We start from the raw sequence: 22500 nt of genomic DNA on the forward strand, positions 1-22500 counted from the left end.
TAGCACGGCTTTGTTAGGCCTCTCAAAGGACACGCACCGGAGAGAGGGCTTTCTTTCACAACAGACTCAGTGTGTGTGTGTGTGTGTGTGTGTGTGTGTGTGTAGCTGGAGAGGATAGCGTGAAGTCCTCAGGGTAGAGAGAAAAGGGGAGAATGACTGAGTGTGTGTGTGTTTTTGCGTGTGTGTGTGTGTGTGTGTGTGTGTTTGTTTTCTAAAGTAAGAGGATGGCTGAGTAAAGGGAAAGCGCTGAATCAAAATGAAAGGTGTGTGTGTGTGTGTGTGTGTGTGTGTGTGTGTGTGTACAGGTGTGTTGGAGCTGACTGTGATCAATGGCCAGACCCATTATCCTGGGGTGGCACTTGACTAAAGGGATCTGCTTGTTGTTGCTTTGCTTCTTTTCCCCTCTCTCTCCCACACTGCCATCTACTCCCCACAGACCAGACCAAGGGTAGTTCCCCACCCTACAGGCATTCTTGGGGTTAGAGGGAGTGGAGTGTGTGTGTGTGTGTGTGTGTGTGTGTGTGTGTGTGTGTGTGAGTGAGAGAGGGAGAGAGAGTGTGTTAGAGAGAGAGAGAGAGAGAGAGAGAGTGAGAGAGAGAGAGAGAGTGTGTGTGTGTATGCATGCGTACTCGTGTCTGTGTGTGCGCGCGCGCGCGCGCGCGTGTGTGTGTGCGTGTGTGTGTTTTACTCTTACCCGTTCCAGGGATGATCTGAGTTGGCATCAGGTGCTTGTGGTCGTGGGGTTGGCCCTTCACACACTTCAGCCAGGCATAGAGCTCTTTGTCTGCAGTAGACAGAGAGATGGGGGAGACATGTTACATTACACTCAATGGGCCACACAACAGACCAGACGCAAACACACTCATCCAGTGATGAACACAGCCCAGCCCTCTTCCTTTAGATAGCGCAACTAACACACCTTCACACTCCATGGGCCACACAACACACACATGTATCCAGTGATGAACACAGCCCAGCCCTCTTCCTTTAGATAGCGCAACTAACACACCTTCACGGGCTTGCTGTCATAACTGCTGACGACACAGAGCCAATCAGGGAGCCTCGCTCACACACACACACGAAACACACACAGCTCCTGTTTTTACTCACTCATCTCAGCCTTATGTGTGTGTTGTGGGTGTGTGTTGTGTGTGTCTGTGTAAGATTGCTCACTGCATGACTCATGAAACACACACACACAATCAAAGTAGCTCACTTTAAAGAGACCCTATGCAACTTTCTGCAGGAGACTATCGCTCCTTGTTTACATCTGGAAGTCTGAGACGAAGAACCACGCTTGCAATTTATATATCTAAATATAGCCTATACATGTATAAATATACACGCTAAAGCTGGCGGGGAAGCTCTGCAGAGAAAATGCAAGCATAAAACGAGCGAAAATGAAAAACGAAACCGAAACCAGAGATGAAATCGCCAATCCTGCATAGTTCCTCTTTAAATATTCGTGCCGGTAATAATCACTAAACACTACTACAGACTCCAGCTGAGCTGCACATACAGTATATAACCTTCCAAATATGAGTTCAACAAACTCACACACACACACACACACACACACACACACACACACACACACACACACACACACAAAATCGAAGAAATTTGCTGTACTGTACAACAGACTAGAATTCTACATAGCCTAGCCAACAACCAATGCCAGTCTTACACGCACACGCACCAACACACAAGGCTGATGAGATGAGCAAGACATAACAGGAGCGGTGTGTGTGTGTGTTTGGTGTGTGAGCGAGGCTCCTTGATTGAGTCCTAACGAGCGCTTCCGCGGCGGAGCAGCACTTAGCCATATAATCAGCCCAGCGCCGCAGTACTGGACCCCCCCATGGGCCTCTCACACAACACACAGCGGGGCGTCTCCACACACACACACACACACACACACACACACACACACTATGAATGAGAAGGAAGGAGGGGAGATGGAACAGAGAGAGGAGGAAGAAAGGGAGATGATAAAGAGAATGAATGAGGGAGAGAGAGGCGGGGGACAAAGATAGAGAGAGAGGGAGAGAGAGAGAGAGAGAGAGAGAGAGAGGGAGAGAGAGAGAGATAGAGAGAGAGAGAGAGAGAGAGAAGTGGCACGGTCATTGGCAGTGTCCCCTGAAGGTGAGTGAGCAGTGGGATGCCCGCTGCTTCTGTGGGTCGGAGCAGGAGCTGTGTCAGGGAAAATGGAGGGATTACAGAAGAAAGAGAGGAGGAAGAGAGAGGAGGAGGAGGGGTAGGAGAGAGGAAGAGAAAGAGAGAGAGAGGGAAGTGGTAGGAGAGAGGAGTGGTGTAGGTCAAGGGAGGTAAAGAGAATGTGTGTAAATGACGGGACTTGGAGAAAAGGCCGACTCTCCAAAAGGGGGACTCCGAGCACTCAAAGCACTCTACAGAGTAATACCTCTCTCTCTCTCTCTCTCTCTCTCTCTCTCTCTCTCTCTCTCACGTCCTTGATAAAATGACCATGGCTGCCTCTCATTTGGTGTTTTACACACCCTCCTTTCCTTCCTCAATCCTCGTCCTCACTGATCTAGATAAAGAATGATGGGGCGGCAACAATGGGATAGTCTATCCAGTGTTAGTTATAGATCAGTGGGAACGCCCCTCCCCGAGGATCGAGGAGAGTGTTTGAGAGCCACCCCACGTGTGGTCACGGTGAAGGTCAAAGGTAAACGCAAACACCTTTTTGCTCAGCTACTCAGGTACACATGTCACTGGACACACCTGAACCTGGGGGGGGGGGGGGGGGGGGAGTAAAATGGCGGCAAAGATGTGGCATTCACGGCTTCGCACTTTCTCAGACGGGATCGACTGTAATTCCTAACAGAGGTCACGGCAGGTGAAGGGTCACAGGAGGTCAAGCGTGTGTGTGAGTGAGTGTGTGTGTGTGTGTGTGTGTGTGTGTGTGTGTGTGTGTGTGTGTGTGTGAGTGACTGACCTTTGGAGCTCTTCCTCTCCTTGGCCTTGTAGCAGTCCAGGCAGACGACGAAGCCGCACTTCTGGCAGACCCAGTGGATGTTGAAGAGCGTGGCCTCGCACGCGTCACACATCTCCCTCACGCCGCGCACCGCACGCTTCCACGCTATCTTAGCTGTGGAGACAGAGAGAGAGAGAGAGAGATAGAGGGAGGGAGGGAGAGAGAGAGGGGGGGTAGAGAGAGAGAGGGGGGTAGAGAGAGAGAGGGGTAGAGAGAGAGGGAGGGGTAGAGAGAGAGAGGGGGGTAGAGAGAGAGAGGGAGAGGGAGAGGGAGAGGGAGAGGGGTAGAGGGGTAGAGAGAGGGAGAGAGAGAGAGAGATAAGTATATACATATCGAAGATAAGATAAGGCATATCAGTTGGGCAATGGCTGCTAAAAGAGTCAGTGGGTAAAGAATATGCGGGTAGCTACGGCCTGGTCACCATTCACACTGCTGAGAGAGCGGCCCCATTTTGGGGGCGTCAGGGGTCCACGTTGGAGAGGAACCAACCACACGATAAATAATACGCTATAAACTGTTGCACTCCCCACTCTGCTCTGACCACACACACACACAGACCCACTTACACACACACACACAGACCCACTTACACACACACACACAGACCCACTTACATACACACACACCCACACACCCACACACCCACACACACACCCACACACACACCCACACACACACCCACACACACACCCACAGGGGGCATTTCCTTGCCGTGAGGCCGCGTTGTCAGCGTGGCTGCTGTGCTGCTGTTGGGATTACGGGAGTGGAAGCGCATTAAAGGCGTGTAATCCTGCTCAATGGAGTCCAGAGCAGAGCAGTGGAGCGGTGGCCTCACCTCGGATCACCCACCGCACACACACACACGCACGCGCACGCACGCACACGCACACACACACAAACACACAAACACACAAACACACAAACACACAAACACACAAACACACACACGCAAACGCACACCTGCTCCGTGGGCGGGAACAGCAGAAGCAGCATCATCAAGTGCCATCTCTCCAATAACATCTTCTTTCATATCTCTCTATCCCCCTATCCAGTCCTCTTTCCATCCCTTTATATCCCCCTATCCATTCCTCTTTCCATCCCTCTCTCCCATCATTCTCTCTATCCCTCTTTCCATCCCTCTCCCGCAATCCATTTCTGGGTTTTTTCAGGCGCTTTTGTTTTGTTACAGTGGCTGCCGTTACTGCTCAGAAAAAAACAGGACCCAACAACTGATGACTAAACATAAACTAACCTGTCAAAAAAAAAACACACACACTAAATATTGTTTCAAGGTGCAATGTAGAGTTTTTGTAGTTTACAAAAACTACCAAAAGTGACGCAGGAGCAACATAATGAGAAGACGTGATGTCGAGAACGGTCTTTGCTCTGTGTCCAGATATCCACTGATGTTAGCATGTACTGTAGGCCAGCTAGCGCAATACCACAACATACCATGCGTGGGCGCTGTGCTGTGCTGTGCTGTGAGCTGTAAGCACTGTGAGTGCAGCGTAGAGCATCAGCATCCTCCTGTGCTACTACTTCCTGTACAGAAGGGCGGGCTGCAAAGCAGCATGGTCAGACAGCTCAGCTCAGGAGAGCATGAATGCAAGGTGAAGGACGGACGCAATCTGTGAATGGCAACATGGATGACCTACTCAGTCACTGCAGTGGTGGCATCAGCATCATTTAAGGAGATGGGCAGGACAGATTACCGTTAACTTAACAGGAGTAGAGTTAGCCGTCGGGATTGGTTGCGGCATTAGCATCACAACTAATACAACTCTCACACTGAAGCCCTTTCACTTGAAGAGATCCACCTGACTCTTCATGGGTTTCATCAGGTCCCTTTTCCACAGGTGTATAAAATCAAGCACCAGATTATGAATGCAGACAGCATGGTGCTTGATTAACACACCTGTGGAAAGGGACCTGATGAAACCCATGAATAGTGGATAGGAAGGGGCTCAACACACAGCCAGGCTATTACAAACATTCTTCTTATTATAGATAATATATACATTATGTTTATATATAAATATATATATTATACATATATATTTATACATATTATGCCTTATTATTTTTAAATAAGCCCTAAAAGTAACGTATGCAGGCTAGTGCCGAGTCGTACCATCTTTCTTGACCCAGCTGGCCGCCGTGTTCTCGGTGGTGACGAGCTGGCAGAACTTGTCTCCGATGTAGCTGAGGATGTACTTGGAGGTGTCCAGGTCCAGCTCGTTCTCCTCGTACATGTCCGGAGCCCAGAGGCTCACCGCCTCGTCGTCGTACTGGTCCGGGGACGAGAAGCCGTCGATGCGGATCACGCCGTTCTTGCTGTACGAGAGCCTGCGATGGTGGAACAGAGACACACACACACAGCTGTGAGCACGTGCAGTAACCACAGAAAACAAATCACAAACGTGACATATGCATACATATACATTATAAACTGACGTTTAATTTTAAAGACATACAAAAATATATACACTCAAACGCAATGTCTATACCCCTTGCCCCCTCCTTTCTCTATCACTTTCCATTTCTCTCTCTCTCTCTCTTTTTTTTCCCACACATCCACAAATGTATATGTCTATATCCCTTGCCCTCTTCTTTCTCGCTCTCTCCCTCCCTCTTTTTTCATATATCCACACAAATATGTAAATCTGTAAGTGCTCTCAGTCCCACACACAATCCCAGACAGGCGCAGCGCATAAAGAGGGAGAGGGGTGATCTCAGGTAACTATCCATTACTGTGGGCTTGGGTTTCGCATAGGACACCACATTAATCAGGGAATAGAGCGCGCACAGGGCACTGATGCAAAAATATCCCTGATGGATGCGTGTGTGTGTGTGTGTGTGTGTGTGTATGTGTGTGTGTGTGTGTGTGTGTGTGTGTGTGTGTGCATATAAAAAAAAAAATCACTAATGGAAATGCTTCTTTCTCTCTATTCCATGATTAATCAGGGTCCAGTATTACTGAGAGGCTCCCTTACATATATACATATGCACACACAAACGCGCACACACACACACACACACACACACACACACACACACACACACACACACACACACACACACACACACACCTTAAACAGGGGAAAAAAAATGAGATGGCAAAATGATGCAACAGACGGGCGATATCCACTCTGCGGCTCGTGCTAATCTCGCCCGATGTCAGCAAGGTGTCTCGATGGGGGCGTACTGTGTGTGTGGTCTCGACACCGCGTGAGATTAAACTCGGGCGAGGAAATCCTCTTTGGGGCAGATTTAGTCTGACTCTTTTAGTCTGATTCTTCTAAGCAAAACAGGGAAGTATCAGGGGCAGTAACACAAAGAATCTGGTTTGTAGTTTTCATTTCCACTAGCATACCAGAATGGAGAATAGTTTACATTAATTTGATCAGTTTTTGACATTGGAACCTGCATCTTCTAGTATGAGTCACTTGTGTGTGATTGCACACCCTAGTGCAATACCAGAGCAGACATTTGAAAGGAAAGCGAGAAGATTTTACTTACTGAATGTGTTATTAGTTATTACCTTACGGAACCCCTGGAGACGCACAGCGTCGTCTGGGTTCTGAACCCCGGGCTGGTTGTTTATCATGCAATGATGAACCCTCCCCATTAATGTTAACGGAACTTCCTTCCTACTTAACTTACAGCATTCTGCGGGACCACATAATAACCAATGCTGCTATTGTTGCTCCATAGAGCCCCTTAGAACTCAACAGAACACCTCAGAACAGAACCGGATCCAACTGGAGCAGAACAGACTGAGAGGTGGGTGCTACACACGGGTGCTGGTTAGTGAACCCTCACTGTGAGAGGCACTAAAGGGTGTTTTGATGAAGCCCCACATAGCATCTATTATTCTTAACATTGCACATTTCATATAGTGTATGCGACTGTACTCTTTAACTTTTAACCCCTTCATGGATGGGTTGGCTGTAAACTGAATTGGACCATTCGGAGACTAATAAAGTTATCTGAATCTCATTCTGAACATAAATGCAAGTTGTTGTTGTTGTTGTTGTTGTTGTTGTTGTGGCGGTGGAGTGGGAGCGCTCACCGGCGGAAGTAGTAGAAGCGGCAGAAGACGGGCGAGTGTGCTGGCTCCTCCCCCTTCTTGCTGCGCAGCACGCGGCACTCGCGGCACTTCTGCAGGTTGGGCCCGATCTCAGAGCACGAGTCGTCCTGCAGGAACGACTCCCCCGTCTGCTTCAGCTTCTTCACCTTACGCCAGTCCTTCAGCACCGAGCGCGGGATGCCATCTGCACACACACACACACACACGCACGCACACACACACACACACACACACACACCATACACCACATGCACACACACACACACACACACACACACACACACACACAGAGCACACACAGAGCACACACAGAGCACACACAGAGCACACACACACACCACACACACACACACCACACACACACACACACACATAGATTAATATTTCCATTCACATTTAGGCTTATTCATCATGTACAGTATGAAGAAATATTTGTACTTTTCAACTTTGATTTTTTTCCCTCTAACAGTTAGCAGATGTTTTCAGCCAAGGCAGCTAGAGAGATGAATGAAAAATCTCTTTGTATTCTTGGTGAAATTAGAAATGAATACTGAATCAAATGTTGGAATGGGATATGAATAACTACAGACTTAACAGCATATTCCATGCTCCCCGTGATTTTACAACTATGCCGTTAGCACCTTTCTCTACCGGTGGTCGTGCATTAAAACATATCCACGAAACACACACACATTACGGACATCCGTTATAAAATATATTGCACTGCGAGTAACCCACACTTCATTCACTGCCTCAACACCTAAACTCCTCATCTGCAAATGAGAAGAAATTTAATTAAAACTCCTCTTGCCACCTCCACACTTCATTTCCTATACTGTATGCGTTCCTGTGTATGTGTGTGTGTGTGTGTGTGTGTGTGTGTGTGTGTGTGTGTGTGTGCCATCTGTGGAGACAAGCGTGACAGCTACGGCAACTTTTTCACTTTCTTGCAATATTAAAAAATAAATGAATAAAACACACACCGACACACACACACACACACAGACAGACAGACACACACACACACACACACACACGCTGCACTTATTGGGTTACACATGCATGTGAAAAACGTGCATTTGAAATCAGACACCGTCTGAAAATAGCAGGCAGATGGGGAGTCTACAGTATGTGAACTCACCAGCACGCAGTCTGTGAGCAATCTAAGCGTTGAAGTCACTGACTGCCTCAACGCTCACCCCCCACCAACGCAACCCCCCCACCGCACCGCAACCCCCCCCAGCCCCCCCTCCCGACCCAACTAAACCGCAAGCCAGCCATCTCCCAGCCCACTATTATGACTTCAGTTATGAAAATTGACAATTTGGAGTGAGCCAGCACATTAGAGCACAGATTCAGTTACAAAGGGCTTTCTCTCCTCTGCGGGCCGGTAATGCAAACGGCGTGCTAAAAGCTTTGGAGGTTTCCAACCAGGAAAGACTGAGTGAGTGAGTGAGGGAGGGAGGGAGGGAGGGAGAAGAGAGAGACCGAGAGAGAGAGAGAGAGAGAGAGAGAGAGAGAGAGAGAGAGAGAGAGAGAGCAAAGGAAAGAAAGGAGAAAGAAAGCACTTAACATGTGCTGGCAAAGATGTCTTTTGCAGAAACGTGAATATTCCCCAGAAACTGCCTTCCAGGACTGCAGCCCCCCCGCACCCCACCCCATACACACACACACACACACACACACACACACACTTCAACCCCCGATGTTTTCCTAGCAGCTGCAGTCCAGATGTGCTCAATATTCTCTCTATACAGCACCGCCTCTCATATAGTCCCTACAAACACACACACACACACACACACACGCACACACACACACACACACACACACACACACACACACACACACACACACACACACAACCCCCCTTACACCCAATAAGCGAGACTTTAAGCATCTCATATCCAGGGTGCCAGAGAAATATAAACATTCCAGAAAAACAAAGCTCTGCAATTGGTTACATGGACATGATGTAGGATGTGACTGGGAGCATGGCTGCTGACAGATCTTTGACATATTGTGCGCAAAAATGTACCAGGGGAAACATGAGAAGCCAAGTCGGGAGAAAATTGAGTTTAAAAAAAAAAAAAGAAAGAAAGAAAGAAAGAAAGATTTCTCTTCATTTTAAAAACTCTAGAAAAAAATTGAGTTTAAAGAAAGAAAGAAAGAAGGAAGAAAATAAAGATTTCTCTTCATTTTTTTCTAGTTTTTTTAAAATTGAGTTTAAAAAAAGAAAGAAAGAAGGAAGGAAAGTAAAGAAAGAAAGAAAGAAAACAAGAAAGAAAGAAAGAAAGAAAGAAAGAACAAGAAAGAAAGAAAGAGGGGACTCACTGCTGCTGGCCAGCTTGAGCTTGGTCTTCTCGCGGGCGCTGCGGAATATTCCGTTGGGCTTGTTGTCGTCGTCCTCCTTGCGGCGCTGCATGTCGTTCTGCTTCTTCTTGAAGGTGGGCTTGGGCTGCCGCTTGGCCCGCTGCGCCATCTTGGTGCCTTCGCTGGCGTCCGAGTCCTCGCCGCTCTCCGAGCCCGACTCGTACGCCCGCTTGGAGCCGCCGCGTCGCGTCCGCCGGTCCTCCTCCGGGCTCGACTTCTGGCTGCCGCCGCCGCTACCGCCGTCCTCGGAGCCGGCCTCCTTGCCCTCCTTGCCGGAGTCGGTGGCCTCGCCGGAGGAGGAGGAGGTGGAGGTGGAGGAGGTGGAGGCGATCAGGTGGACGGTGCAGGGCTTGATGATCTCGGAGGTGGGCGTGGACGCGGCGGACGAGGAGCTGCCGCCGGGCTTCTCGGGCGGGTTGGTGTTCCGGTCCTCCTCCGAGTGCCGCGTCAGCCACGCCTTCTTCAGCTTGTGGTAGTTGGGCTGGATGGGGGGCGGCGGCGGCGTCGACGACTGCCCGTTGGGCATGGCGGCGCCGCCGCCTTTAGCCGCCACGTTGTTCACGGGCGGCTGTGCCCCCGCCGCAGAAGCAGCTGTTGCTGCCGCTGCCGAGCTGGCGTCCTGTATCGGAGCGCCGGGGGGCGAGGGGCCGAGCGGCGGGCGCTCGTTTTCGGGGGTCCCCAGACCCCTGGACTGTGCCGCGGCCAGCGCTGCCTTGTGCTTCTTCAGGTGGAAGTTCCCGGGGTACGCCTGCTGCTGCTGCTGCTGCTGCTGCAGCGCCGGGGAGGCCGTGCCGGAGGAGGGGAGCGCGTCGTTGGGGGACGTGGTCCTGGAGCCCCCCCCACCCTCCTGAACCTCCAGAGGCCACAGCCTGGGCGTGGAGCCATCAGTCCTGCCGCCGCCGTAAGCGTGAGCGTTAGCGTTAAAGTTAGCGTTCGTGCTAGCGGGGAAACAGAGGTCCGAGCCACCGCCGCGGCTAAAGACGCTAAAGGCGGCAGCGGAGGTCGCGGAGGAAGTGGTCACTTCGGTCCGCGTATTGCACACAGAGTTGACCAGCGCCACCACGGGGCTGGCCGGGCCGGCCTGAGACGTGCGGATCATGCTCTTCCTGTACTGCGCGCAGGCGTCCTCCAGGTTGGTGTTGGGGAGGATGACCCTCCCCGTCATGTCCCTCGTCTCCGCCAGCTTCAGACCGTCCGCCTGAGACTTGACCGCGAACGGCTTCCCGATCTCGTTAATCTCCCGGGCCGCGGCGGCTGCGGAGGCCTTGATCCCGGACGAGCCCCCGTCGTACTTGATGCAGGTGGACGGCCGCACGATAACCGACGCCGTGGCGCCCTGAGGCTTGCTGGTGCGGCTCTTCTCGCCGTGCCACGCGCCCCCTCGTCCCCCCTCGTGCCCGGCGACGTCCGTCCCGACCCGCCAGGGCTCCCCGGCCCCCCCGGCCAGCTCCATCCCGCCGCTCTTCACCTCCCGCAGCTCGGGCAGCAGCGTGGGCGGCTTCTGCTGTTCCGGAAGCTTCCCGGCCACGCAGACGGGCTGGATGGGGGTGAGCGTCGGTGGCGAGAGGCGCCCGTAGTTGGCCGCCTCCTTGCGCTGGTCCAGCGTCTGCTGGGTGGGCGGGTGGAAGACGGGCGCGCGGTGCAACGCCGGCATGCGCAGCTGACCCGGCGGCGAGAGGGCGGGGCTACGGCGAGGCTCCGCCCCTCCCTGAGGAGGGCAGCCAATGGGGTGCAGCGCAGCGGCCGCCTGCTGGGACAGCTGCTCCGTGATCTTGCCCACCAGACCCTCCCCCTCCGGCTGGTGCTTGATAAGCGGCGGGGGCTTCGAGAGGGACTTCGAGCCTCCGCTGTTGCCCCCTCCTCCTCCTCCTCCTCCTCCTCCTCCTCCTGACCCTGTCACACCACCACCACCGCCGCCGACAAAGCCGAGGGACAAGGGGCTCGGGGAGGACGAGGGGGTCCCCACGACCTTATCGAAGAAGGAGTGGCACGGGGAGTTGAGCTCCTTGGAGGGGTAGAGGCGCGGCGGCTCGTTCACCACGCTATTGGACAGCGTGGTGAAGTAGTTGCTCTGCGGCTTGAACTTGTACAGCTCCGAGGCCGAGGGCGGCCGGTGCTCGGACGCGTCCCGATCCACGGGGCCCGCCGAGGGCGCACTGTGGGATTTGGGGGCGCCACCAGGGGGCGCTATTGACCCGCCGGAGCCGGGGAGCGGCTGGTGAGGCATGCGGGGGTACGGGGGCTCGCGCTCGCACTCGTTCGGCCGCAGCTTGGCGGTGAAGGGCGCCACGTCGCGGCTCTCCTGCAGGATGCGCCGGTTCTCCTCCTTGTACTTGCTGGCGCGTTCCGAGGCGTCCGGCGGCGGGACCAGGCGCGGCGCTTTGGACGGAGGGTCCAGGTAGCCGCGGTGATGGAGCTCCTTGCCCGTCGGCGTGCGGCTGCGGTCCGGCTCCTGCTTCAGGTGGGCCGTTGCTAGGCTACCCATGTGGTCGGCGAAGGCCTTCTTCTCCAGCTCCCTGTGAGAGACAGAATTTGAACATCAGGTCAAACATCAAGACATCATGAGATGGATGTTTATCATTTCCTGCACGATAAAAACAAACTCAATTTTCCTATTTTGGATGAGGCATCAAGATGTTATTAGTGTTGCAAGCTAGAAGTGTGTGTGTGTGTGAGTGTGTGTGTGTGAGTATGTATGTGTGTGTATGAGTGTGAGTGCGTGTGTGTGTGTGTGTGTGTGAGTGAGTGAATATGTGTGTGAGTGAGTGTGTGTCTGTGTGAGTGAGTATATGTGTGAGTGTGACTGTCTGTCTGTGGGTCTGTGTGTGTGTGTGTGTTAGAGTGAGTGTGTGTGTGTGTGTGTGTGTGTGTGTGTGTGTGTGTGTGAGTATGTGTGTGAGTATGTGTGTGGGTGTGTGAGAGTGTGTGTGCCCACCAGAGCATACTTGTACACTTTGCGTAAGATGCAAACGCAAGCCAGGTTCTTTTGGTAAACGCAGACGAATTACACATTACATAACAAAACCCCTAATGACAGATCACCCCCCCCCCCTCCCCCACTAACACACACACCCTCCCCCTCCCCCTCTCCCTTCTCCCCCTCTCGCTTATCATCACAGCTGAAACAACTCCACAAAGAAAAGGGGGCCATGCTCTCGGATCTGGGCACCAGTGTGCACTTTCCCCCCAGCATTAGGTAACCGTGCTGGGGGAGGATTGCTCCAGATCCAGCCTCCCCTTAGCTGGCGGTGGCAGTGGGAATGGGTGTGTGTGTGTGTGTGTGTGTGTGGTGGATGGCAGCAGTGGGGGGTGTAATAATAGAGTTGTTTGATGCGGGGCTGGGAGCTGAATGGGTGTATAGAGCTCCAGTCACATGCAGTTTGTTCCACCTCGAGGTCACAAGGTATTCCGAGCAACAGCAGGGGAGATGCGTGCTTACACACACACACACACACACACACACACACACACACACAGACCGACAGACAGACAGACAGACAGACAAGCACTCACACTCTCACACACAGAGGCATGCAATCACTCACACACAGAAGCATGCAGGACACACACACACACACACACACACACACACACACACACACACACACACACACACACACAAGCATGGAGAGACATACACATAGTGTATGCACAGTGCACACTGAGTACATGCGAATAGCAGCAAGAGTCTAAATATAACTGAACAGACACATACACTCAAAGGAACAGAAACACACACACAGAAACACAAAAATAACAAACTACCAGAAAACGCTAGCATAGCAGGGCCATGAATGTTGCATACAAACAAAACAAAAGCACACGCACTCTTCCTTACAAAGTTCACAAAACAGTCCAACTCCCTTACGGTGCATCCACACTACCCAGACAATGCCCAACAGACACCAACATTCTACAGTTGGCAGTTGCTGGTTGCAGTCTTTTTAAAATGTTCAGAAAACTGACTACCAGTTCCACACTGGCCAGACAGTAAATGAAAAGAATGACTTTTTGGACATGTCAAATTCGAACGAACACAGACTGATGGTTCACACAGAGATACAGCTGTAGGGAGTTTGTAGCTATTTTGCTGGAGCACCTTTTGAACATTCTAACAAAAAAACACATTCCATTCCACAACCATTCAAAGAATCTAAAATTCTATTCCAATTTCCATTCCTTAGAACCTTTCATTTCCCAACATTCCAGAACACCACTAAGCGTCCAGACATTGGGTTCTGGTTGCACTCACTCAGAGACGGTTTATAAAGCGAGACGATTCATATGAGGGTACATTCTGGTTTCATTGTGACGCAACTGCCACTCCCATTTAGGAGGCAAACGGAGGTATTTATATGGGAGAAATAATTCTACACCTTTCTAAACCGATTATTTCGTCACTGAACACGCCCCTTTAGGAGGCAGGAAGTGCTGCTATTTTGAAAAACCCCTTTATGATTCATCTTAGTAACTATACGATCTTTGCACTCACTCTTTGTGGAGCTCTCCGGCGCTCTTGCAGAGCGGCGGGCTGGCGTGGGAGCCGATCTTGAGGGGCCGGTGGGGGTCGGCGCTGGCCGGTCTGCCCGGGACGTGGCTCAGGAGCGCGAGGCCGTCGGCCGACGAGACCGGCGGGTGCTGGTGAAGCCAAGGGCTCGGCGTGTTCTGTTTCACAAGCAAACACACACACACATACATATAAATAGGTCGATGTACACACACACACACATATATGTACGTATATAAATAGATTGATATACAGACACACACACACACACACACAGGCATACCCACAAATGGTATACAGTATGTGTAAGAAAAGGCAAAGGTCCAACCATGGCTAAGTGCAGCCCACACAAACACCACCCCAGTGTTTTCCTTTCTCTTGCATGAACTTGACCGCTTGTGTCAAAACAGTATCACAGATTTCAAACACGCCACATTTAGAACATGCAACATTTATGATTAAATGCCTCTCTAAATGTGTTTCTCTCTCTCTCTCTTCCTTTCTTCCTCTCTTCCACTAAATTAACTTCTTTGCAAACAATTCTTCACCATTATTCCTTTGCTTATACAAGTCTTGAGAGTTTTGAGATTCTGCTGCTGGTGTTGATGTTGATTAAGTTTTAATATCCACACAGTACACCGACAGACAGACACTCAGACATGCATGTAGGATAGCACATCCATATTTACTAAAGACCGATGTTAAGGCCTAAACGCTAGAGCTAGGATAAACTACATGTGTGTGACAGAATTGAACTGTATCCTAACATGACAGCTCGGAGAGTGTCTAAAAGCCAACTGACCCTGTCTGGTCAAATACACTAAAAGCGATTACATCTAATCCAGTTCAAATCAAATGGTGGACTAAAGACCTGACCGTCCTCAGGCTACAGTCCGCGCTCATGTAACATGTTAATCAGCACACTCTATTTATTAATTCCATTTGCTCACTCAATAACTGTCAAAATGTGAAGTTATGAAATCGCTACAACACTGCATTAATACTTCCACTGGACCTAACTGGTGTCATAAATCAACTTGATTGTCGCCTTTCTGATCGTAGCCTAGCCTAACATGACAGCCCCAGAAGCAAACAGACCCGTTCTGAGGAAATGCACTAAAAAACGATTACATCTACGGTTATTTCCTGTGTGTTAGCCGCACTGTGTATAGGCCGCAGGACAGTGTTTTATGCAAGCTAAAAGAAACTAAACCATATTAATACCATATTAACTGCCATCCATCTATTAACCTCATGGCTGAAGAAATTTAGCAAAATCATTGTATGAGCCGCGGCAACAGTTGGGAAATTAGTAACTCAGTTCGAATCAATTAACGGCCCCCGATCTGATGAAATGCACTAAAACCGATTACATCGAATTCAGTTCAAATCAATTAACGGACCCCGATCTGATGAAATGCACTAAAACCGATTACATCGAATTCAGTTCAAATCAATGAACAGACCCAATCTGAACCCGATTATATCTAATTCAGTTCTAATTCAAGAATTAAAATCGAACGCGTTTACACCGCAGCACTTGTATGAGAGTGGTCGGAGAGGCACGGCGGACTGGACTGGACTGGACTGGACTGGACTGGACTGGACTGGACCTACCCTCCGCAGACTGCTGTCGGAGCTGACGGGCAGGCCGAGGCCGGGCGGGTAGGAGTGGGGTCCGCCGTTGGGGTAGGGCCAGATGATGGGGTACAGGTTGTAGGGCGCCCCGGCGGGGCCCTGGTGCTGCGGGGAGAGGAACTGCTGCTGCTGGTGCTGGTGCGCGTGAGGGTGCGCGTGCTGGTGCGGGTGGTGGTGCGCCTGTGCCTGTGCCTGTGCCTGTGCCTGTGCCTGCGCTGCGGCCGCCGCCATGGCCAGGTGCTGGCTGAGCCCCCCCGAGTCCACCCGCGCGTGGCCCCCCAGGAGTGAGGAGGGCAGCACGCCCACCCCCACGCCCACGCCGGGCATCAGGTGCGGGTGGTGCATGGCGTGGGAGGGCGGCGCGGCGTGCGGGTTGATGGAGGCCGGCGGCGGCGCGAGCAGGTGCGAGGGGTGGTGCGCGCCGGCCGTGAGGCAGGTGGCGTGCTGGGAGCCGTGGAGCGGGTGCAGGTGCGAGTGCAGGTACGCCACGTGGTGGTTAGCGGCGGCGGCGGCGGCGGCGGCGGCGGCCGACGAGGACGAGGAGGAGGCGGAGGGCTCGGACTCGGGCCGCACCAGCGCCGGGTCGCGGTAGACGGTGAAGTGCTCGTTCTTGTCGATGATCAGCGGGCTCTTGGCCAGCTCGCAGCGGCCCTGCACCGGCTTGAAGCTGGAGCGCACGGGCCCCGCCGGGGAGGGAGACGGCTCCCGCTTGCACACGCCACCGCGCCCAGACGAGGGCGACGCCAACGATGCCAACGACGAAGACGACGAAGACGAAGACGAAGACGACGACGGCGGGAAGCTGTTGTGCGGCGGGCCGTCCTGCCCGGGGTGCCGCTGTGCCGTTTTGTGTTTGGAAACTTCCGGAGACGTGTTGGGCCGCGGCTTGGGCGACTCCAGCGTGCCCACGGCCAGCGACTTGGACTTGGCCGGCGCGTCCAGGGCGGAGAGGCTGGCGTGGTGCTGGTGGTGCTGGTGGTGATGGTGGTGCGGTGGCGGGTGGTGGTGGTGGAGGAGGGGCTTGTGGAGCTCGGGCGACGGGTTGCGGTTGGGGTGGCCGTGCAGGCGGCCCTGGAGGGGGGAGGGGGGGGGAGGCGGCGGCTTGGTGGCGTCCGGCGAGGGGCTCGGCCGCTGGGGCCGGCGCGTCTCCTCGGCGATGGCGGCGCTCTTGATGCACGAGGGCACGATGGCGGCGTACTGCTGCGCCGACAGCTTCTCCCGCTCCGCCCGCTCGGCCAGCGCCGCCGCGGACTCGCTCTTGGCGCTCAGCGGCTGGATCACCTCCAGGTGGCCGAACTCCAGCTTCACCCCCTGGCTGCTGCGCACCACCTGCGGCTGGTGCATGTGGTGCAAGTGGTGGTGGGGGTGGTGGGGGTGGTGGAGGTGGTGCTGTTGTTGTTGTTGTTGTTGTTGTTGATGATGATGATGATGTGGATGTTGATGTTGTTGTTGATGATGCTGCTGCGGCGGCTCGTTGTCCCCTTTCCTGAGGTCCGTAGGCGTGGGGGTCAGCACCAAGTGTCTGGGCTCGGGCGTGTACCGCTCGGCCTTCTGGGACGCGAGCAGAGCCGACACGGCCTCCGAGCTCTCCCGCGAGCTGGGGTGCGCGCCGGCGTCCTCCGTGATGTCGATGACGCACAGCGAGGCCTGCTTGGCCGCCTGCGTGCGCTGCGGAATGGGAACGGTCAGGCCGTAGTGCTCCTTGGCCGGACTGCGCCCCGTGCTCCTCATGTCCACGATGCAACCGCCACTGCTGCCGCCGCCGCCGCCGATGTTCCCGCCGCTAGCACCGCCGCTGCCTTGCGTTTCCGTGGCGACGGGGGCGGGGCCGCTGGGATGCGGTGGCCGCGGCGACCGCGGCGACCTCCTCTCGCCCTCGGCCAGCTGCAGCGTCTCCACGGCGACCGCCGCCGCTTTGCTGCTCTTCTCCTCCGGCCGGAGGGTGTCCCACGGCGACAGGCGGCCAATCAGGGCCTGCTCGCGCTCCCGCTGCTCCCGATGCTCCCGTTCCCGCTGCTCCCGATCCCGCAGCTCCCGTTCCCGTTCCCGGTCGCGGTCCTCCTCCTGAGTCCTGGAGGGCCGCTGCTCGGGCGGAGGAGGAGGCGACGGCAGCTCCTCCTTGATGCTCTTCCCCCGCAGCTCGTTCTCCGAGCTGGGCTCCGAGGACGAGGAGGACGAGGAGGAGGACGAGGAGGAAGAGTCGGCCGAGGCGCGCCCTCGCCTCTGCGAGTTCTCCGAGTCGCTGCTCTCCGACTGGTCCGAGGCTTCCGTCTTCAGACGCTTCAGCGCGCTGCTCTTCTTCTCGTCCTCCTCCACCTTCCGCCTCCGGCTGGCCGTCTGCTTGCTCTTGCTCTTGGAGCTGAAGTCTGAGAGCGAGAGAGGGAGGAGAGGAACAGGGAGGAGAAGAAAAGAGGAGGAGAGGAACAGGGAGGAGAGGAAAGAGGAGGAGAAGAAAGAGGAGGAGAAGAAAGAATTATGGGACAGTTGCAAAAAGAGGAATCATTTCTTCACAAAATGGCTCGGTCAGGGTACAATGACAACTCCACAGAATACCTCTCAAAGGTTACTCTGACTGTCAACTCCGCAGTGAAAATTCCTTTGTGGTTACAAAGAACCTCTTTTTTTTGCCAGCAAAAGCTTCTGTGTGGAAAAGGTATGCGCATGCAGAAAGGAAAATGTTTTTAAAGAAATCCCTGATGCAAATTCGGTTCTATTTTACTTCACAGGCGCATAGTCAGAGCGTATGTTTTTCTCCGACCATGTCTAAACCACAGGCAGAAAGACGACGAACACATCCGTGTAATTACGGACTGCTGTGTTACACATGTGGCAGTGGCACGGTTCAAGGACTTAGGGGTTAGGGTTTTAACCAGGGTTAGAGGTTTAAGCTGCATAAGTACAGAGTGGACCTTAAATATATATGTCAAACATCCGAGAGCAAAAAAAGGACGCCGTGCTCCGTTCAGTGCCGTAAATCCAACGCGGAGTTAAAGCATGGAAATAGCGAACACGTTGTACAGAAGGACTGCAGAGAAGTTAATGGTTTTTAGTAGCACCCTAGGGGGAGAGAGGCAGGGTCTTAAGTGCTCCTTACCAACACCATGATGTCATTCTCCAACCCTCCCACCCCCCTCACCCCCCCTCACACGCCCCCCCCCACCCCACCTCAGCCACCACCATAAAACGCTGATTGCGTTGTGAGTGCTGCTTTGGACAAGTGACAAACGGCCGCCCGTTTCAATTTATGCTCACTTAAAATGTCTCCATTTCTCTGCTCGTCCGGTCTCGGTCAGGGCTCTTTGGCAGACGGCGAGGGCGTCCATAAAGAATCTCAGCCGGAGCCGACTGACCAACAGCTCTGGTTTCAATTTTATTACTGAGGGGCTAATTCACTTAAACACATTTAAGAGCCGAGGTCCGAGACTGGCTCGATGTTTAGTGCTACATTACATAATGGAGCTGCTCCAAGCGGAATTCTATCATTCAAACGAAATAAAGAATCTTTTTCCAGTATTTTTCCAAAAACACGTTGCACTGTATATGAACCATAGCTGCTCTCATTCACCAGGCCAAGGTGTGTGTTGTTAAAGAGGAACTATGCAGGATTGGCGATTTCATCTCTGGTTTCGGTTTCGTTTTTCGTTTTCGCTCGTTTTATGCTTGCATTTTCTCTGCAGAGCTTCCCCGACAGCTTTAGCGTGTATATTTATACATGTATAGGCTATATTTAAATATATAAATTGCAAGCGTGGTTCTTCGCCTCAGACTTCCAGATGTAAGCAAGGAGCGATCGTCCCCTGCAGAAAGTTGCATAGGGTCTCTTTAAGTTTCGCATTTTTTGATACGGTTCGATAAATTCTGCAGATCTATAAAGGTTGATGAGTATCCTAAAGGTCAGGGGTCACTTGTCGTACCTCCTCGTGCCGTGACGTCGGGCTTCTCCTCTTTGACCTTGTTGTTGCTGTCGTCGTCGGGGACGCTGCTGTCGGAGCCCTTGCGCCGCGAGGAGCGCGAGCCTCGCTGTTGCCCCGGCGACGACTGCGGTTGTTGTTGTTGTTGCTGCTGCTGCTGCTGCTGGTGCTGATGAGTTGGCTGCTGCTGCTGCTGCTGGGCCTGCTGGGATAGCTGCTGCTGCTGCTGCTGGGATTGGCCAGCCTGCTTGGGGGTGGAGCTAGACGAGTTCATTACTGGTCTAGGGCTGTTAGCCTGGGCTCGTGTATAGTGACCCTACAGAAACAGGGGTAGATTGATGGATAGAGAGATAGATAGATAGGAAGACAGACAGATAAAGGTAAATATAAAGATAACGCAGGAAGGAGAGAGAAAGAGCAAGAGAAACGACCTCGGTCAACCTCTCGTAAGATACGACCAGGAAATGTGAGTGAATGTGTGTATGGAGGTCATGTCTGACTTATGACTGTCTATGATTGTTTCAAACACCAATTCGAAAATCCACCATTATAAAATAAAAGGGGAAAAAAGTACACCCCCAGTAGCTCGACTACAAACAAACATACCCTGAAAAAACAATCACTATGCTTTGGGGGAAAAGTGCCTATGGGTCTCCAATGATCATACTATCTGAACTGTTGCAATTATCTTCCTGTTTTAAGCTTTCTTCTTAGAGTACAGCAAATTTATAACTAGGCTAGTACAAATGAGCTGTCTCAAAGGTAATCTCTGTAGCTAGCACAAAAAAGGTCATTATACCGCTAATGTTTAACACATGAGCTAACTGACTCGCCTTCAGCCTCACCAACAATAAGCAGATCGTTACAAAATACACTGGTATTTTTACACTGGTAGACAGATAGATGTAAACTCAAGGGCAACTTTTACAGCCAGCAAAAAAGCTACAACAAGCAGACAGTAGCTTAAAATGTACTGCTACTGTTAAAACCATGGAGGTATCAGAGGGAGAGAGGAAGTACTGCCCCCATTCACTTGATGCTAGGTTGGCTAATCTAGCCAAAAACATACTCAGTGGGCTGCTGCCATCTTTGATGATGGTGTCCAACATGCCTGGATGTCTGGCCACATTTCCATAAAGAAGTGAATTATGTGGCACATTATTGATGATCATAAATTAGGTTGTCCATGTGGATTGGCTAATCCTTCAAGCAGGAAATTGCCAGTTCATCCACTGATCTACACAGACAACATACTTTTGTACAAAGCAGTAATGTGGTTGGCTTCTTCATGAAAATATTTTTTTCAAAGATTGTGGGATGCAATTGGGATGCTAACTGGCTGAAGCTAATACCCTCTAGTTTAAACGGAGGTGCTATGCTAGCGCTAGCTCTACTGCTAGTGTTTAATAACAAGTGGCAGGCGCTATGCTAACGCTAATGCTAATAACTAGTAGCAGATGCTACGCTAGTGCTAGCTCTACTGCTAGTATTTAGTAACAAGTGGCAGGCGCTATGCTATGCTAACGCTAATGCTAATAACTAGTAGCAGGTGCTACGCTAGTGCTAGCTCTACTGCTAGGGTCTGAGGAGGCCAGTACCTGAGTGCCTCCTGCGGTGGTGGTGGGTCTCCCTCCTGACGTCTGCTTGCATATCCCCCATATAACAGATTTTTTTTTTTTTTAAAAAAAAGGGGAAACAAACAGAGAGGACACAGAGTAGAGTAAACAAACTGGTAGAACAAGGATGAGTCACATAACTATAATTGCTTCTAGAAGACCCAAGGACTTTGGCTTTACTGTTCATTTTTCAGCTTTTTTTTTTTTTTTTTTGACAAAAAAGGGAAAAAAGGGGCAAAGGGAAAGCCAGCACATTAAAAAAAAAGCACATAGGATCTTTAAAGCTACAGTATCTACAGGAGTGAGTGTGTGTTCAGCAGATGCACACAACAACATGAAAATACAAATGTAATGAACGCTGACAGACAGACAGACAGAAAGCATGCAGCAGCGTTTAACATTGGGGCTATGCGAGTGAACTATATCCTTATACAAGGTCACGGATCACCTCAAGGATTACGGACATAAACTCGCTATTCGGAGGGACCAGATATATTGCTTTTAACATAATTATCATCAAGATAATTTGCTACAAGATAGCTGGGCCATCCTCAAAAATGGTGGTACTTCTTAAGCTATAAGAAGTGCAATATAGCGTAACATAGTACTAAGCAAATATAGTATAACTATAGTGGTAATTCTAAACTACTCTTAGAAAAAAGGTGCTATATAGACCCCAATGGATGCTTCTTATAAGGCACCCCTAAATGGTTCTGAAAACAATTTTGAAGGATTCATCAAAGGAACCCCTAAGGGTTCCTTTTCTAAAGCCTGCATAGTTCTACATAGCACCCCAAGAACCTTTTTTTTTTTTTTAGAGAGTGTAGTATAGTGTGTCCTGTGTGTAGAGAGTGTAGTATAGTGTGTCCTGTGTGTAGAGAGTGTAGTATAGTGTGTCCTGTGGTATTTTCAGATTGCTGTTGCGCGAGTTCTTGTGGGGAGAGGAGGAATGTGAGGGAGAGAGGTGGACTGCAGTGGTGGGTTAGCTAGCGGACAAAGCACAGCAGGGGAGCTACGGCAGCACACATTTCCAGCTCTGCTCTCAACTCGCGCACGCACACACACACACACACACACACACACACACACACACACACACACACACACACACACACACACACACACACACACACACACACACACACACACACACACACACACACACACACACACACACACACACACACACACACACACACACACACACACACACACACACGGCTTCATGGCCGGATCTGAACCAGAATCGGTGGCAATCTGAGGCTTCGTCCACACATTAATGCGTTTTACTTTAAAGTTGTAGTCGTTACACTTTTACTGACGTTTACACGGTTCGCCCACACCACTCCAGGTTCCTTAAAACAAGT

The 22500-nt window shown here is 51.7% G+C and overlaps 1 protein-coding gene across 5 annotated transcripts in view; it reads right to left on the reverse strand.

Moving 5' to 3' along the window:
• The window catches only part of jmjd1cb (jumonji domain containing 1Cb), a 72242-nt gene that overhangs the window by 18857 nt on the left and 30885 nt on the right, over window positions 1–22500 (reverse strand). For 3 of the 5 annotated variants that reach the window (XM_062527022.1, XM_062527025.1, XM_062527024.1), the window contains 9 exons: window positions 21116–21157; window positions 19521–19833; window positions 15586–17972; window positions 13954–14126; window positions 9423–11977; window positions 7071–7272; window positions 5130–5344; window positions 2960–3112; window positions 695–784 (listed from right to left, as the gene is read on the reverse strand). In XM_062527022.1, the coding sequence (XP_062383006.1) occupies window positions 695–784; window positions 2960–3112; window positions 5130–5344; window positions 7071–7272; window positions 9423–11977; window positions 13954–14126; window positions 15586–17972; window positions 19521–19833; window positions 21116–21157 (6130 nt within the window). The remainder of the gene's footprint in view (window positions 1–694; window positions 785–2959; window positions 3113–5129; window positions 5345–7070; window positions 7273–9422; window positions 11978–13953; window positions 14127–15585; window positions 17973–19520; window positions 19834–21115; window positions 21158–22500) is intronic. The other 2 variants (XM_062527023.1, XM_062527026.1) reach the window with 1 other exon arrangement.

Source organism: Sardina pilchardus, chromosome 22 (genome assembly GCF_963854185.1).
Source record: "Sardina pilchardus chromosome 22, fSarPil1.1, whole genome shotgun sequence".
Lineage (NCBI taxonomy): Eukaryota > Metazoa > Chordata > Actinopteri > Clupeiformes > Clupeidae > Sardina > Sardina pilchardus.